The sequence below is a fragment of the Ostrea edulis genome, chromosome 5 (genome assembly GCF_947568905.1).
Source record: "Ostrea edulis chromosome 5, xbOstEdul1.1, whole genome shotgun sequence".
NCBI classification, from domain to species: Eukaryota; Metazoa; Mollusca; class Bivalvia; order Ostreida; family Ostreidae; genus Ostrea; species Ostrea edulis.
This window is the reverse complement of record NC_079168.1, coordinates 17,594,561-17,612,233: the sequence shown is the minus strand read 5'-3', so window position 1 is coordinate 17,612,233 and position 17,673 is coordinate 17,594,561. Positions and strand designations below refer to the sequence as shown.

The 17,673-nt window shown below is 37.3% G+C and overlaps 2 protein-coding genes across 2 annotated transcripts; both read left to right on the top strand.

Moving 5' to 3' along the window:
- The first annotated feature begins 1,668 nt into the window (after nt 1-1,668).
- LOC130046324 (perlucin-like protein) lies at nt 1,669-4,658 on the top strand. Its single transcript, XM_048877125.2, has 5 exons — nt 1,669-1,791; nt 1,915-2,000; nt 2,120-2,210; nt 4,069-4,279; nt 4,542-4,658. Exons 1-5 carry the CDS (start codon nt 1,713-1,715, stop codon nt 4,570-4,572), a joined length of 498 nt encoding a protein of 165 aa, XP_048733082.2. The 5' UTR covers nt 1,669-1,712; the 3' UTR covers nt 4,573-4,658.
- An 8,471-nt stretch (nt 4,659-13,129) lies between these two features.
- On the top strand, nt 13,130-16,577 carry LOC130046259 (perlucin-like protein). Its single transcript, XM_048877128.2, has 5 exons — nt 13,130-13,786; nt 14,421-14,506; nt 14,626-14,716; nt 15,991-16,201; nt 16,461-16,577. The coding sequence occupies exons 1-5, from the start codon at nt 13,657-13,659 to the stop codon at nt 16,489-16,491; spliced, it is 549 nt and encodes a 182-aa protein (XP_048733085.1). The 5' UTR covers nt 13,130-13,656; the 3' UTR covers nt 16,492-16,577.
- The last annotated feature ends 1,096 nt before the right edge of the window (nt 16,578-17,673 follow it).

Sequence of the window (17,673 nt, the reverse complement as noted above, 5' to 3'; positions counted from 1 at the left end):
TCAATACTGTTATTTGATACAAGAATTCCATGTTCTACGTGTTCCGCCTTACTAGTTATCTCCATATCTTGACCTACTGACACCCCACCACCTTCACCTACATTTGAAGACCCTTAAGGGATGTTATTCGATCTCCTTTCAAAAATACTAACGGGCGCCGATGTTATCTCATCTACGTTTGAGGTACAGTCGGCCGTATTACGTACCTACATTTAGGTATGTGTATAAACCGATCCCCTCTGTGCAATATCTGAAGATATTCCCATCTCACCAACTTCAGAACCATCTATTGGCTCATTGCTCCCTTATCTTGGAACAGTTTTCTCCTGCAATTATCGCAGGTAAAATCATCTACATGTTTCCCATACCTTTTCCCAAGGACACAATTTATCCTCTTTTGAAGAATCCCACCAACAAACAAACCTTTTGCTGGTGGAGTTTTTCGGCAGCAAGGACAAGAAATTTTGTATGGCATCGTTATTAAAACATGGCGTCCGTGTCGAATAACACAGTTAAAATTATATGTGGCCTCGTGATATACATTTACCTGATCAGGATATGGGGCTCACGGCGGGTGTGACCGGTCAACAGGGGATGCTTACTCCTCCTAGGCACCTGATCCCACCTCTGCTGTGTACAGGGATCCGTGTTTGCCCAACTATCTATTTTGTATTGCTTGTAGGAGTTATGAGATTGATCACTGTTCGTTATCTTCACCTTGCATTGAATAGAAACCCGTTTCATTTGAGTGAATTTATTGTTAGATTTCTCGTTTTATTTATTGCTTATGATTTGTACTAATCTTTAATTTGATAATGGGAAAAAAGAAGTCGTTAAATATAATAATTATTGTTAGTAAAACAAATAATACAAATAATAAATGAATTTTTAAACATATATATAACCGTCGATGGTATTCGAACTCGCGCAAAGTAGTCCTACGTTGGTGAATACACTTCCATCCTACCTATTGCGCTACTGGAGACACGATACTTTTAGTGTTAAATTTGGGGCATATGTTACAACAATAATTTTCGGGAACTGGGGGTGGGGGGTGGTGGGGGGGGGGGGGCTTCTTTTGCACAAAAATGAGAAAACAGTGTTATTTACCAAATATACCATCTAATTAAAAAAAAACTATAACCCCGTTGTCAGTGAAATTCATAATCTTTATGATTTGGAGATACATGTATTTGAGTGCATATAGACAAAAAGGTGACTTCAAATTGATAACTTTTTTGCCGTAATTTTGATTCTCGCTGTGGGTCGATTCCTCGAGCAAATCCATATCATCCTTTCACATTATTTGACTGAAATTCATGTTATTGATTGTGATGTATTATGATGATTTCATTGATTTGCAAGATACATGATAGATTAATTATACGTTAAGTGTTCATTGGTAACTACTATTCATAAAGTAAACAAAATTGATAGAATTAAAAAATGACAATTCGCAGAATATTTATTTTTTCACATGTACTCTTGAAAATATGATTTAGGTTGTACAATAAAATACCATTATGAAATTCATCTACATTTAATTTGTAAGAACATTAGCATTTCTGCTTGGGAATTGTCTAAGAAGCATGTAGGAAATAACATATTATGAGATGTTTTAATATTAGAATTGGGCACCAAATGTCAAACGTTATCGGCGTATGTCCATGAACGTTTCATTGATCTGTTCAAACTATGTACATGTATATGCAATGAACTCATTGGCGTCGACGAAGTTGGTAGTTATCATGATAAGAACAGCTGGATATACCATTTTCTTCTTTTCCATTGGTAATATTTTCTTTCTTTTTTTACCTTTTCTCTTCGAGAGAATATTGTTTCCTCTTCCTTTGATATTTTTATCTTTTTTTCTCCCGTTTTTATTTGCTTGAGAATAGTTTTGCATGTTTATAGTCTCTGCTTGTTTACCTGGATGGCACCCTTTCAATAATTCCTGCTACCATGTATCGATAGAGGATGAATCCTGGATGGATGGAATGGTAAGCCCTTTCTTTTATATTCCATAAAGTGACTGAATTGAATAATTACATGTACATTGTATTCAGAATTGGGAATTTTAAGATCTGTGGAATTTGCAAGTCCAGACATTATATTACAGAAAATGTGTGAAATACATGGCGGATACCTTGTCCATATAGAGACGGCTGAAGAAGACAATTTCATAACCCAACAAATGCAAGCGTACGCTCGTAAGTGCAATTAACTGTAGTAGATTGAAAACAATTTTGTATGATTCATTTTTACATTGCGAAAACAATGCTAATGAAATATACAATTCATTTGAGTGTTGATGTAAAATATTGGAATCCAACGAACGAACACTTTGTTTCTGTGAAGCACTATGTATATGTGTGTGTGTGTGTGTGTGTGTGTGTGTGTGTGTGTGTGTGTGTGTGTGTGTGTGTGTGTGTGTGTGTGTGTGTGTGTGTGTGTGTGTGTGTGTGTGCGTGCGTGCGTGCGTGTGTGTGTGCGTGTGTGTGCGTGCTTGTGTTTGCCCAACTGTGACGACCTAATGGTTCACTATCACGTAATCAATCTTCATACAAAATGGAACAAAAAGTGAGCAAGCTTACACACCGCACGCTCCAACATTGCTTGACAATACCTCACATAATAAATGGTAATGTTATGTACATTACTGCAAGAACAGGATAGACAGGCTCGAAATTCTATGTTCAAAGGAGGCATAACTCCCAGAAAAATTTTTGAATCAGAATTTCTGTTGAGCAGTCTCAGAGGAGTTGCGCTGACAGGAACAGGACAGACGGGCTCGAAATTCTAAGTTCAAAAGGGCATAACTCCCAGAAATGTATCAGAATTTCCTGGGAATATGCATATCTACTCAATTATGTTGAGCGGTCTCAGAGGAGGTGCGCTGAAAAAGATTTCTAGTCAACTCGTACCCTGACCGACTCGTACCAAGGTCAACTCGTACCCCATAGGTCAACTCGTACCCAAAAGGCAAAAACATCTCGTACCCAAGAATCTGGCCATAATGCAATATATCTATGCGCATATAAGTGACATATCGCTTAGGTACGAGTTGTCATCAATTGAAGAGGAGGAGTCAACTCGTAACCAGATTTTTGGGACTTTTACTTTTTGGGTACGAGTTGACCTATTGGGTACGAGTTGACCTGGGTACGAGTCGGTCAGGGTACGAGTTGACTTGACTCCCTGAAAAGAACAGGACAGACGGGCTCGTATAGGAATGAGAGTACCAATACCCCGTATGCGTAACCCGGACGGAGTTTACCCAAGATTGAGCGGAGGTATAAATGTCTAGGTGTTGCGTGATTGGCTAATATCAAGAGTGAAATTATTTGGAATTGAAAGAAATATTATAGAGGTTCAAATTAATTGTCAGGATGAAAAATTATCGTACAAAATCGAGAAATGACTGAGGAAATTACCATGGTAGGGGTGTGCTTAAAATGTGTGTAATTTACTGCAGATTGCTATGTGTTTTAAAAAAGTACAAATATGGCCTATAAAAGGCACGGGACCCTATATATTTTTTGTCATTTTTTATCAACACTTGGAATGAACATTGAAATGTTTGCGGTCATTTATTTAAAATCGATATAGTTAATTAGTGAGAGGGCCAAAGGTTAACATTGAGGTCTATGGGAAATGAATTGGTACTCTTTTCCCCGAAATTCTAAGTTCAAAAGGGGTATAACTCCCAGAAACATTATTGAAGGAATATGCACATCTACACAGTGTGTCCTTATTAACTACAAAGTTTCACGAAATTCTGTCGACCGGTCTCAGAGGAGTTGCGCTAACAAGAAAGGGACTAACGGATGTGTCAAAAACATTATACCCTTCGCAACTTCGTTGTGTGAGGTATAATCAGGCGATAATTTATTTCAGTATGCAAGTTAAGATGTCAGTTTTTATTGTAAATGACTTCACTTGAGTCGCTGTTCCAAAGTCTGCAGCCTTGTGGTGTAAGTCAAGAAAAAAAACCCCGGACAAATCATGCAACCCATCCGCTAAATCTGTACTTATACTCTGAGTTTAATCTTTCTTTTTAATCTTTAGTGCACGACATTTGGGTGGGTGGTTCTGACTGGACGAACGAAGGAACATGGGTTTGGGAACCAGAGGGAAAGACTTTTCAATACTTTAACTTTGCACCTCATAAACCAAACAACGCCCATGGTCAAAACTGTCTGTCCAAGGCCATGTCCCATAATTACCAATGGGACGACGAAGACTGCGATGACTATATGGAATACATATGTGAGAAAGCGTGAGTATTCCCTAAATAGTTATGGGTTGATTAAGAAGTCTAACGATCTAAATTGTTCTTCAAGGACGATTTAGATTTGAAGTCGTAGGTAGAATTTTCAAGGTAAGTAAAATTCCGGTCATAACGTTATTGATCGAAGCTTGCATTCATCATAATGATCACCCCGCAACCTTTATCTGCTATGCTTCAATATTCTGATATACGATATTATACGTGTGTTTTATAGTTCCTAAAGAAAATCAATGTTATATTTCTTTTGTAGAAACACAGACATAGGATCTCTTGTAGGATGAGGAATAATCAGTTTTGTACTGTGTACCATTCATTTCCGGATAACTTTGTCCACTGACTGTTGAAATAAAGAATACCTATGAATGTAGTCATATCTAGTGATCAGTCATTCAAAAACTTACTTTGTGAAACACCACTCTGATTCCACGCACAAGTACTCTGAATTTGAAATAAAAAATATGCTAGAGTTCCTCATTGACAATATCTTCGTGGTCTTTGGTGATCAGGTCTTCCAACAGTCTGTTGGAATTCCCATGAGGACGAATTGTGTTCCTTTGTTAGCTGACCTGTTCCTATATTCATATGAAGCAGAATTTATTCAAAAAGTTCTACGTGAGAAGAAAAATCTCTCGCTGTGGCCTTCAATTCGACATTTCGATATATCGATGACGTTTTGTCTATTAACAATAACAACTTTCATTCATATGTCGATTTGATATATCCCTGTGAGCTCGAAATAAAGGACACCACACAGTCGTCCACTTCTGCTTCATACTTAGATATTTTATTGAAAGTAGACATTAACGGCAAACTGACAACTCAACTGTATGACAGCTTCTCCATTGTCAACTTTCCATATTTATGTAGCAATATTCCATTATCACCTGCATATGGTGTTTATATATCTCAACTGATTCGATATGCAAGAGCTTGTTCTGCGTATAGTCAGTTTTTAAATCGAGGTAAGCTACCTTGCATAAGAACATACCACAAATACATGAAAGGTTAATATAACTTTGTCCACTGAATGTTAAAATAACGAATACCTATGAATGTAGTGTTTAATAAGAATATACCACAGATACATGTGATTAATTTGCATACAATTACATGTAAATGAAAATATAACTTATGAGTAAAGTTGTGGATGATATATTTAATTTCAGTTGTAACAATCACTTCAAATGGATGATTGGCATACATCAGTGTAATTTATATGAATTGGTTTGCTTCCGCCAAACCACGTACTGATTTTGAATACTTTTTTCTCCGTTGAATTTAGAGTTATAATAATAGGAGAAATACTTATGCTACTTAAGTCCTTTCTTATTTCTTTGAAAAATTAAATTATGCGGAATGAAACTCACTATTTTGCCCATATTTATTTTATAGTCAGTTTAAAATACTTAAAATTATAATTGTTTTATGAACCGCTTCCCTTTATGGTTTATAAAGTGTTAACTGTTCCAAACCTGGTTATATTATATGAAATCAATTGGTAAAAAGTAACTTTATCCCTTCGTAAAGCGTGTGAAAGTCATTTGGACTAGATTGTATTATCTACATGAAAGGTGAAGATATCGAACAATGATCAATTTCCTATCTCCTATAAGCAATACAATATAGAGAGTTGGGCAAACACGGACCCCTGGATACACCAGAGATGGGATTAGGTGCCTAGAAGGAGTAAGTATCCCCTTTCGACCGGTCACACCCGCCGTGAGCCCTATATCGTGATCAGGTAAATGGAGTTATCCGTTGTCAAAATCAGTGTGCCAAGTATATATTGGTAAACTTTTCTCGAGTACCAACCGATTTGATGCCGAGCGAAGCGAAGGAACAAATTGAGTGGCGAGAGAAAAGTTTAACTTACTTAGTACATGTTTCACACGAGAAAGAAAAACTGTTTGTGTTGTGGTCTCTATTTAATTTATTATAACCCTTACGTATTTCTTATCCTTTAATTAAGAGCATCTCTATTTATCTTGATGAGTCCAATTTTGTATTGACTGAGTTTGATAATTAGTGTCCACAAGGTGAGTTTACCTGTATTCATCAGCCAGATGAGGGTGCAGTGAGTAGTTTTCAAGTATTATTAGGTTTTTCGTACACATTCAATATATTAAAGGTGAAGATAACGAACAGTGATCAATCTCATAACTCCTACAAGCAATACGAAGTAGATAGTTGGGCAAACACGGACCCCTGGACATACCAAAGGTGGTATCAGGTGTCTAGGAGGAGTAAGCATCCCCTGTTGACCGGTCACACGGGCCGTGAGCCCTATATCCTGATCAGGTAAACGGAGTTATCCGTAGTTAAAATCAGTGTGCCAAGAACGGCTTAACAATCGGTATGAAACACGTCAGACAGCATTTGACCCTATGATAGGTTGTATTGACGAACTAGATCGTTATAACGACCAAAGAATTTGCGAAATGCTAACTTCAATCAAGACTGTTGAAACCCCTGTACCATCAACTTTTTGTCAGTAGCTTACCTCGATTTAAAAACTGACTATACGCAAAACAAGCTCTTACATATCGAATCAGTTGAGATATATAAACACCATATGCAGGTGACAATGGAATATTGCTACATAAATATGGGAAGTTAACAATGGAGACGCTGAAATCATCGCGTTTGTCATACAGTTGAGTTGTCAGTATGTCGTTAATGTCTACTTTCAATAAAACATCTAAGTATGAAGCAGAAGTGTAAAAATATCTCACTCCAAATATGGATCGATGTAATTTACGTTGGATGCCAAGCTGGCCGATTAAATACTTTTGCGCATCAGTATTTTTCAAAGTCAGACTGAAGCGACTTGGAAATCAATATAATCTTTGTTCAATTTTTTTCTTTGCTTGATTCCTCGACATACATGGCGGCCAACTTATCATCAACACTAACAAAAGATGATATGGTAGATGCGACATTACAGAGAACAGGTGTTAGTGTTTCAGTACTACTGTAGTGTTTTCACCCGGAAGCTCCCACCCCCACCCCCTCCCCCTCCCCCTGACCTGTGACTGGGTTGGTGTCAAGTATGGTGATACTTAGGCCAGGTTGATTTAATTGATCATGGCCGGATATCGGAACGGTAGAATGGCTCCCATTGTACATATCCACTGTAAGATTGGGAGCCACTACAAGGTTGGGAGTCACTGTAAGGTTAGGCGTCACTGTAAGGTTGGGAGCTACTGCAAGGTTGGGAGTCACTGTAAGGTTGGGAGTTACTGCAAGGTTGCTCTGGTAAGAAGTAATCAAAGAAACTCTAGGGATGTTGTGATTAGTCATACGCCTACTGGAGTTTTACGAAGAGGCTTACTTTTACAATCGACGGCTGACTTTTAGAATTTAAAGGGGCCAACTCCAGATATGAAAAATTTGGGAGTAGTATTTGCAAAATTCAAAACTTTTACGGCATTCAGTTGTTGTATATTACTTAACGTCCCACTTGAGAATTTGTCACTCGTATGGAGACATTACCATTGCCGGTGAAGGGCTGCAAAATTAAGGCTTATGCTCGGCGCTTATGGCCTTTTTGCAGAGAGGGATCTTTATCGTGCCACACCTGTCGTAACAGGGGGCCTTGGCTTTTCTGGTCTCACCTATTCTAACCCAGACCCCCATGGGGTACGGCATTTGGGATAAGCACATGTCAAATGCTTATATCGATAATATACAGTATATACTAGTATGCCAGGGAGTGCGATTTAAACCTGTATTTGTCGATCTGCTTCTTTTAGCATACTTGATTCTAACGATCCGACACACCTAGGTTAATCTGTGATGACCAGCGATACACTTGATTGTGAGCCGGAATTGCGCACGCATCTCGCCGGGTAAGCCTATTGTTTGATAGGCGAAGGCGGCTTCAAGCTCAGGTTGGCGTCCTTGGAGACAGTAGTATCGGGAGTTGCTTATTCTAAGACAAAATGTTTTTAATGTTTACACTGGTAAAATAGACATGATTTGTAAATATAAATATGTTGGTCATGTCTATGCGGAATAATGTTTATACAATAGAAGGTCAATATTTTCATTACTGTACTGTAGCCGGTTCACTTCATTCATAGCGTGTCGCCGGGTAAACCCGGCTTAGTTTAATTCGGCCGGATTTTTTCAGAATCAAGCATGCTATTTAAGTCAAGCTTTTCAAGGTATTTATGCGTTTACCTGATCGAGACATAGGGCTCATGGCCGGTCGACAGGGGATGCTTACTCTTCCTGTACACCTGATCCCACCTCTGGTTTGTCCATGGGTCGGTGTATGCCCAACTCTTTATTTTCCTTGTGGGAGTTGTGAGATTATCTTCACCTTTCATGTATGTGTGTGTTATTCAAACTTGGGGTGTCATAAATTTGTGGAAAAGGGGGAATCCTAAATCAAGGAAAACTGATTTACCACAAATATCGTTGATTCGATCGTGTATCTTAATATACATGTATACAATATACACATTCACGTGTTGGTTGTCTTCACATTTAGACCAAGATAGAATTTCAACACGAAAGAGAGGTGTACAAAGACGTAGAATTGCTCGTTTTCTTTAAATTAGGCGGAGCTATGACAAAATGTATACATAAATATATAAACAAGCCTCTTCAAATTTTGGGTCTAGTATACAGCTGTCGCCCAAAGGTAAGTATGGGTGAGTGGGGGTTGCTTTGTTGTGGGGGGAGCCAGAAACCCAAGATAAAATATGTAAAGAACTTTTAAGAAATGATAGGATAACTTGAGTTCGTCTGATTACATTGAGTGCGCTGTGGTACGCTTACAGTAATGTGTTCTTTTATGACAATTTTCTGGGTACTTTATACATTTCTCAGCTTCTTATTTAACTTAATTAAATTAGGTCAAAATGAGTAGTGCATTACGAAAGTGTCGAACGAATGTAGAGAGAATATGAGTTGCTAAAGAGGTTACAATACTCTATTAATAAACATAATTGTCGGTTTTGGTGTTTTTACGGAAGCAGTCTTTATACATGTATTTATTTCGGTCCAATTTCTGTAGTTGGAGACGATCCCTTTAAATTGTAAAAGTCAGCCGTCGATTGTAAAAGTCAACCTCTTCGTAAAACTCCAGTACTAGTAGCACCCAGTGTTCCTGCGGCTGTTTCTATGTAGGGGGTTTCATGCTTATCTTCGATGCCCGGAGCATTGTGGATCTTGCCGTACTGTATAGTTTTACATGTGCCCTCATTATACTGATGACTAAAGTAAAAATGACACAAAATGGGATTTTGGAAATCTTCTCGATGTTGCATGTAGCGACTACCGATTCCACAGAATGTACCATAGCGCGCATTAATTGGTTAAACTTGATGCAGAACAAGTCGCATATCTCACATTACACTCATCGTACAAAATTGCTGGTCTCCATAACGGAAGTTCATTCATATGGAGTTACATCTAATGACCAAGTAAGATCATGTAGGTTGGTTGTCCCCATTTTTGTGGCAATAGTGAATGGTAGTTTGAGGCAAATTCTGTGAATCGCTAACGCGATTCACAGAGATCCAAATCCGTTCATATTGACCATGAACAGCTCAATAGTGGTGTTCATTTCCCATATTTATATTCATTTACTGAATCAACGTTTGTTTACATTGCATCTATAAGTCATGAAAGCTGCCTCGGTGGGAGTTTGCTTATTAGAATAACGTCCTGGAATGTCAACTTGAATTGAATAAAATGCATTGTTAATTCAACAAAGAACAAGAGTCATGAATACCCAAATATGGCCCTGTAGTCTTGAGTAAAATAAAGTATCTTCATTCCAAAATCCCATTATGGTATGGAATAGCTTAGACTTTCTTCGTTATAAATCCAGTGTGATTTCGTGAATTTAAGGAATAGAATTTTAAAAACAAAACTTCACAATAAGGTAACTTTAATATTTCATCCTGAATTTAAGTAACTCTTGAGTACTGTGGAGGCTCGTTGTTTTTGTTCAGTCTGAATAGCGTGTCAAGGATTTGAAACTGGTAAATGGGTTTGTGCAGTTCTTATTTTTGGACGCAAAAAAACCCCCACAAACATTTATTTTATTTTTGTTGCATAAAACGAACTCTTTAGATCCGCCTCTGTCACAGTCGTATTATGATGTACGTCAAAATGTAGACATGACGTCACACATGTCTTACCCTGCCTTTTATCAACATTGCACTTCGTTAAACATTATGCCTAATGGTGCACTGTATTTTGGAGCTAGGTGACCACAAAAGTGGGATGAAAATCCACGTACGTTCACAATCTTAGTCCAAGGTGTCACTTTGCGAGATCTCCGTAACACATGTTGCATTTTTTTTAAAAATTATTACGTTCTAAAATTTCAGTCGCGTGCTTTAAACTAGTTCATCATCCGTTCATGGTCAATCTGAATGGATTGTGAACATTTTAGATGTATATATATGAGTTTATTAAATAGACAGTTTATACCATCGTCCGAAACCCACGGTTGGTCGCACTCCGTTTACCTCCCGTGGTACAAAATTTTGATATTTTCGCTGGAAGGTGTGTCTCGGCTTCTAAATGCGATTGGTCACTTTACCATTCCTTATTGCGATATTCAACCAATGAAAAAGCCCCTTATTTTCAAAGTTCGGGAGCATAGAAAAACACTTTCGAAGCGAAGATTTTGATTAAGTTTAAGTTGGACAAGTTGTAAAGCTTTCAGCGAGATGCTTTATCTGTATTGTTGAAGCGGATGGTGTATTTGTGTCTATAAAGACTGGGGAGGAAAAAGCCTGTGTTACCAAACGTTTACTACTGCGTACGAGTCTATGTACAGGTCTACATGTTCAGCACTTGCACTCCCGCCTCTTTTATCGGGAGCAATTTGGGTTTTTTTTAACAGACTTGGTATTTCATTGGTTTATAGGCCTATATGTATGTTAAACTTACTTGCGTATTAAGTTATTGCCGTAATTTGTTCCAGTTGTGTTTTCGGCACAATTTGAATAAGTAATTATGACCTTCTTTACATACCTCCCTCATGTAAATACAATTGATGTCTCACCTACGCTAATTACAATATGACATGTGAACGGGATTGTAAGACTGTATTTTAATTTATGTAAGACCATATTTTAATTTTAATTTACATCTAATTTTAATTTGTATCATCCATGACTGATTTTATTCACGTGTTATGTAGCAGTGATAAAAATAAACATACCAGTGGAGGAAACAGGATTTCCGAAAGGGGGCACGTGTGAAAGTGAAGTATTAGCCACAATAATCAGCCATTTTTGGTGTCACATCTGGAGTTTTCATCTATATAGCTTTGATAGTGGCACACAACAAAATCTACACACTTTCATGGGCGCCGGTGTTGTAGCATAGAATTTCTCCCCGCATAGACTTTCCCTCCGAAAAAACGGGCCCGGGATAGACATTCCCGCCGGAAAGATGGGCCTGACATAGAATTTCCCCCGAGGAAGAAATAACCCGGGCCCAATTTTCCCCTAGCAAAAACCGTCCACGTATAAAATTTCCCCCTAAATGACATTACGCTTTTCCCCCTTCTTACATTTTAGCTATGTATCCGTTTCCAGTTCTATTACTAGAATTATCTTGCTTATCTAGACCCAGGAATTCTTATTATTTTTTAATTTTGAGCAGGGTCTTGTGTATCACAATCATCATCTTATGTTATTGGGGTTTTTTTTAAAAGAGGAAATTATTCAAGTCTTGTAATGGTATATCAAAATTAATTCGGAAATCTCAAGTCTTTACCGTTATTTACTAGTATCTAACATTTGAAATAGTGAGGTTGGGAAGAAATTAATGGATTTTTAATTTAAAATTTCGAATTCAAATAAACGGGAAAATTAAATTACTTTTATTTACACAGTGCATCTATTTTACTTTTCAGATATTTTAATTGTATATGTATATCTTTTAGTCGACTTTTTACGAAAACGCCTAATGATATTGACCATCGTTAAAGTCTTTTGGGAAGTATATTGCATTTACTATATGCAATTCAAAGTTTTCAGCGTGTAAACCCAATTTCAACATCTAACAAAAAGATGTTTGTGAAACACAAATGCCCCCGATAATGGCCAATTCCAAAGATGGTCAAGGTCACAAGGACAAATATCTTGGTACCAGTAGAAATATCTTGTCACAAAAAATGGGTCATGTGCAAGATGAAAACTCTAATATTTACCATTTAGAAGTTATGAGCCATGTCATTTTTTTTTTAAAGTAGGTCAAATGCCAAGGCCAAAAGGTTTAGTACCCACGGAAAGGTCTTGTCACAAGGAATACTCATGTGAAATATCAAAACTCTAGCACCTACTGTTCAAAAGTTATTAGCAAGGTTAAAGTTTCAGACAGAATTACAGATTGACGGAATGAGAGAATGACGGAATGACAGACAGGACAATAAGAATATGCCCCCTGATCTTCGATCTCGGGGGCATAAACATTCCTTTATTTTATGAACATCGTAATATTAATGAGTGCATATCTATTTCATTAAACTATACCAATTTAACAGCACATACTTGTTTCTTTTTTGTAACTTTTTTTTAATAACATGTACCTCTTTATAGCAATAATAACAAATTTCATTGATTATTATCTTCAATTGCATGGGTTTGCTTCATTCTATATTTATTCAAAAGCTTCTACATGAGAAGAAAAAAGATTCCGGTCGATGAAATCCGGAAACAGGAGGGGGAAATTCTATACCAGGGCGGTTTTTCCGCCCAGGGGGAAACTCTATACTGACCTTGTACATAGGGGGAAATTATATGCTGGGGCGCTTTTTCCCCCTATGGGGGAATATCTATCCCGGGCCCGCTTTTACGGGGAGAAAGTCTATGCTACAACACAGGCATTACTGCTGACACTTTGAGTTCCGGGAATATCTACGATGATTCCCGCTGGCCCTCGATAGGTCACGTAAGGTCATGCGTGAGTTTTGACGATGAGTTCATACAGGAATGAAACAAAACAACAATGAATACATGTATTTATTTGTGAATATCTTAGTGTTGTAAAATAGCTTTGTTGGAGAGCGCCTTAACTTTAGAAATAATGAACTTTAATAAAAATTTACCAAAACATGATTTGTAATTAGTTTACAGATTTAGCAAGTGTTTAAGGAATCAAGTTCAATTGCAATGCCAAACACACCGACATTTCAGTATTATTACAAAGCTGTACGTTAACTGTGTATGACTTCTGTTTGGTCGTTTTTATACGTTAATTGTTTTTTCATCTTCACAAAATAGACCATGTGTGAATAATTCTATACAATTTGGTTCATTTAGTGTAACCGTTCAGATGTTGCATGTGTTTAATATCATAATTTGGCACCAAATCTCAAACGTTATCGGCGTATGTCCATGAACATTGTATTGACCTTTTCTAATTATATACATGTATATGCGATGACCTCATTGGGGCCGAAGAAGTTGTTAGTTATCATGATCAGAACAGCTGGATATACCATTTTCTTCTTTTCCATTGGTAATTTTTTCTTTCTTTTTTTACTCTCTCTCTCTATGTATCTATCTCTCTCTCTCTCTCTCTCGCTCTCTCTTTGAGAGAATATTGTTTCCTCTTTTCCTTTGTTATTTTTATCTTTTTTCTCTCCCTTTTTTTATTTGCTTGAGAATAGGTTTTCCTTTGATGTTTTCTTTCTCTCTTTTATTCCTCACTGATAGAATAGTTTTTCCTTTGATGTTTTCTTTCTCTCTTTTATTCCTCTCTGATAGAATAGTTTTTCCTTTGATGTTTTCTTTCTCTCTTATATTCCTCTCTGATAGAATAGTTTTTTCTTTGATGTTTTCTTTCTCTCTTTTATTCCTCTCTGGTAGAATAGTTTTTCCTTTGTTATATTTTCTTTCTCTCTTTTATTCCTCTCTGATAGAATAGTTTTTCCTTTGATGTTTTCTTTCCCTCTTTTATTCCTCTCTGATAGAATAGTTTTTCCTTTGTTATATTTTCTTTCTCTCTTTTATTCTTCTCTGATAGAATAGTTTTTCCTTTGATGTTTTCTTTCTCTCTTTTTTATTTCTCTCTGATAGAATAGTTTTTCCTTTGATGTTTTCTTTCTCTCTTTTTTATTTCTCTCTGATAGAATAGCTTTGCATGTTTATAGTCTCTGGTTGTTTACCTGGATGGCACCCTTTCAATAATTCCTGCTACCATGTATCGAAAGAGGGTGAATCCTGGATGGATGGAATGGTAAGCCCTTTCTTTTATATTCCATAAAGTGACTGAATTGTATAATTACATGTACATTGTATTCAGAATTGGGAATTTTAAGATCTGTGGAATTTGCAAGTCCAGACATTATATTACAGAAAATGTGTGAAATGCATGGCGGATACCTTGTCCATATAGAGACGGCTGAAGAAGACAATTTCATAACCCAACAAATGCGCACGTACGCTCGTAAGTGCAATTAACTGTAGTAAATTGAAAACAATTTTGTATGATTCATTTTTGCTTTGCGACAACAATCCTAATGAAATATACAATTCATTTGAGTGTAAAATATTGGAATCCAACGAACGAACACTTTGTTTCTGTGAAATATTATACAGTGGCGGATTTAAGGGGAGGCCACCCCCCCCCCCTAAAATTTTCAAATTTAAGGTAAATCGTGGTATCTTATTTAGAAAAATGTACTAAACGATAAAAGAAGCAATAATTTCTTCCACTCCCGGAGAAATAAATGAAAAAATCTGTTTATTTCTTGAATTATTTTATTGGGAGAACATAATTTTTTCCAAAAACCCTTACAATTTGCGTCATTTTATTAATTTCACCTCATAAAAAATTATAGAAAATAGTACAAAAGACTAAATAGGAGATATATTTCAAGCCCTATAAAATCTGTAAAATCCAGGAGCTCCCGGGGGTTTCGCCCCCTGGGCCCCCACCAGGGCCTTGCCTTCAGACCCCCTGCCTCATAAAGTGGCGCCCCTCGTAACCGCAATTCCTGGACCCGCCCCTGTTATATATACATTGTATGAAGTGGTTGCCCAACTGTGACGACCTAATGGTTCACTATCACGTAATCAATCTATATACAAAATGAAAGAAAAAGTGAGCAAGCTTACATACCCCACGCTCCAACGTTACTTGACAATGCCTCACATAATGAATGCTAATGTTATGCATTGTTAACAAGAACAGGACAGACGGCCTCGTAATTCTAAGTTCAAAAGGGGCATAACTCCCAGAAATATTATTGAATCAGAATTTCCTGGTAATATGCACATCTACACATTGTGTCCTTATTAAATACAAAGTGTCACGGACTTCTATTGAGCGGTTTTTGAGGTGTGCTGGGGAAAACAGGACAGATGGGCTCGAAATTCTAAGTTCAAAAGGGACATAACTCACTGAAAAATTATTGAAGGCATATGCATATCTACACAGTGTGTCCTTATTAACTACAAAGTTTCACGAATTTCTGTCGAGCGGTCTCGGAGGAATTGCGCTGACAAGAAAGGGACTGACAGACTGACTGGCGTAAGAGTCAAAACCATTATACCCTTTGCAACTTCGTCGCGTGGGATACAATCAGGCGATAATGCATTTGAGTATACAAGTTTAGATGTCAGTTTTTATTGTAAATGACTTCACATGCGTCGCTGCAACCCATCCACTGTAAAGATCTGTACTTATACTCTGAGTTCAACCTTTCTTTTAACCTTTAGTACACGACCTTTGGATGGGTGGTTCTGACTGGACAATGGAAGGAACATGGGTTTGGGAACCAGAGGGAAGGATTTTCCAGTACTCTAACTTTGCACATGGTAAACCAAACAACTACCATGGTGAAAATTGTCTGTCCAAACAGCTGTCCAATAATTACCGATGGGATGACGACGACTGCGATGAACATATGGAATACATATGTGAGAAAGCGTGAGTATTCCCTAAATTGCTATGGGATGATGAAGTCTGACAATATAGATTGTTCTTCGAGGACGATTTACCCTTGAAGTCATAGGTAGAATTTTCAAGGTAAGTAAAATTCCGGACATAACGGTTTTGACCGAAGCTTGCATTCATTATAACGATCGACCCACAAACTTTATATGACTTGCTTCAATGTTCTGATATACGATATTATACGTGTGTTTTATAGTTCCTAAAGAAAATCAATGTTATACTTCTTTTGTAGAAACACAGACATAGGATCTCTTGTAGGATGAGGAATAATCAGTTTTGTACTGTGTACCATTCATTTCCGGATAACTTTGTCCACTGACTGTTGAAATAAAGAATACCTATGAATGTAGTCATATCTAGTGATCAGTCATTCAAAAACTTACTTTGTTAAACACCACTCTGATTCCACGCACAAGTACTCTGAATTTGAAATAAAAAATATGCTAGAGTTCCTCATTGACAATATCTTCGTGGTCTTTGGTGATCAGGTCTTCCAACAGTCTGTTGGAATTCCCATGAGGACGAATTGTGCTCCTTTGTTAGCTGACCTGTTCCTATATTCATATGAAGCAGAATTTATTCAAAAAGTTCTACGTGAGAAGAAAAATCTCTCGCTGTGGCCTTCAATTCGACATTTCGATATATCGATGACGTTTTGTCTATTAACAATAACAACTTTCATTCATATGTCGATTTGATATATCCCTGTGAGCTCGAAATAAAGGACACCACACAGTCGTCCACTTCTGCTTCATACTTAGATATTTTATTGAAAGTAGACATTAACGGCAAACTGACAACTCAACTGTATGACAGCTTCTCCATTGTCAACTTTCCATATTTATGTAGCAATATTCCATTATCACCTGCATATGGTGTTTATATATCTCAACTGATTCGATATGCAAGAGCTTGTTCTGCGTATAGTCAGTTTTTAAATCGAGGTAAGCTACCTTGCATAAGAACATACCACAAATACATGAAAGGTTAATATAACGAACAGTGATCAATCTCATAACTCCAAAAAGCAATACAAAATAGATAGTTGGACAAACACGAACCCCTGGACACACTAGAGGTGGAATCAGGTGCCTAGAAGGATTAAGCATCCCCTGTCGACCGGTCACACCCGCCGTGAGCCGTATATCCTGATCGGGTAAACGGAGTTATCCATAGTCAAAATTAGTGTGCCGAGAACGGCCTAACAATCGGTATGAAACACGTCAGACAGCATTTGACCCAATGATAGGTTGTATTGACAAACTAGATCGTTATAATGACCATATAATTTGCGAAATGCTGACTTCAATCGAGGCTGTTGAAACCCTTGTTTGTCAGAGGCTTGCCTCGATTTAAAAACTGACCATACGCAGAACAAGCTCTTGCGTATAGAATCAGTTGAGATATATAAACACCATATGCAGGTGATAATGGAATATTGCTAC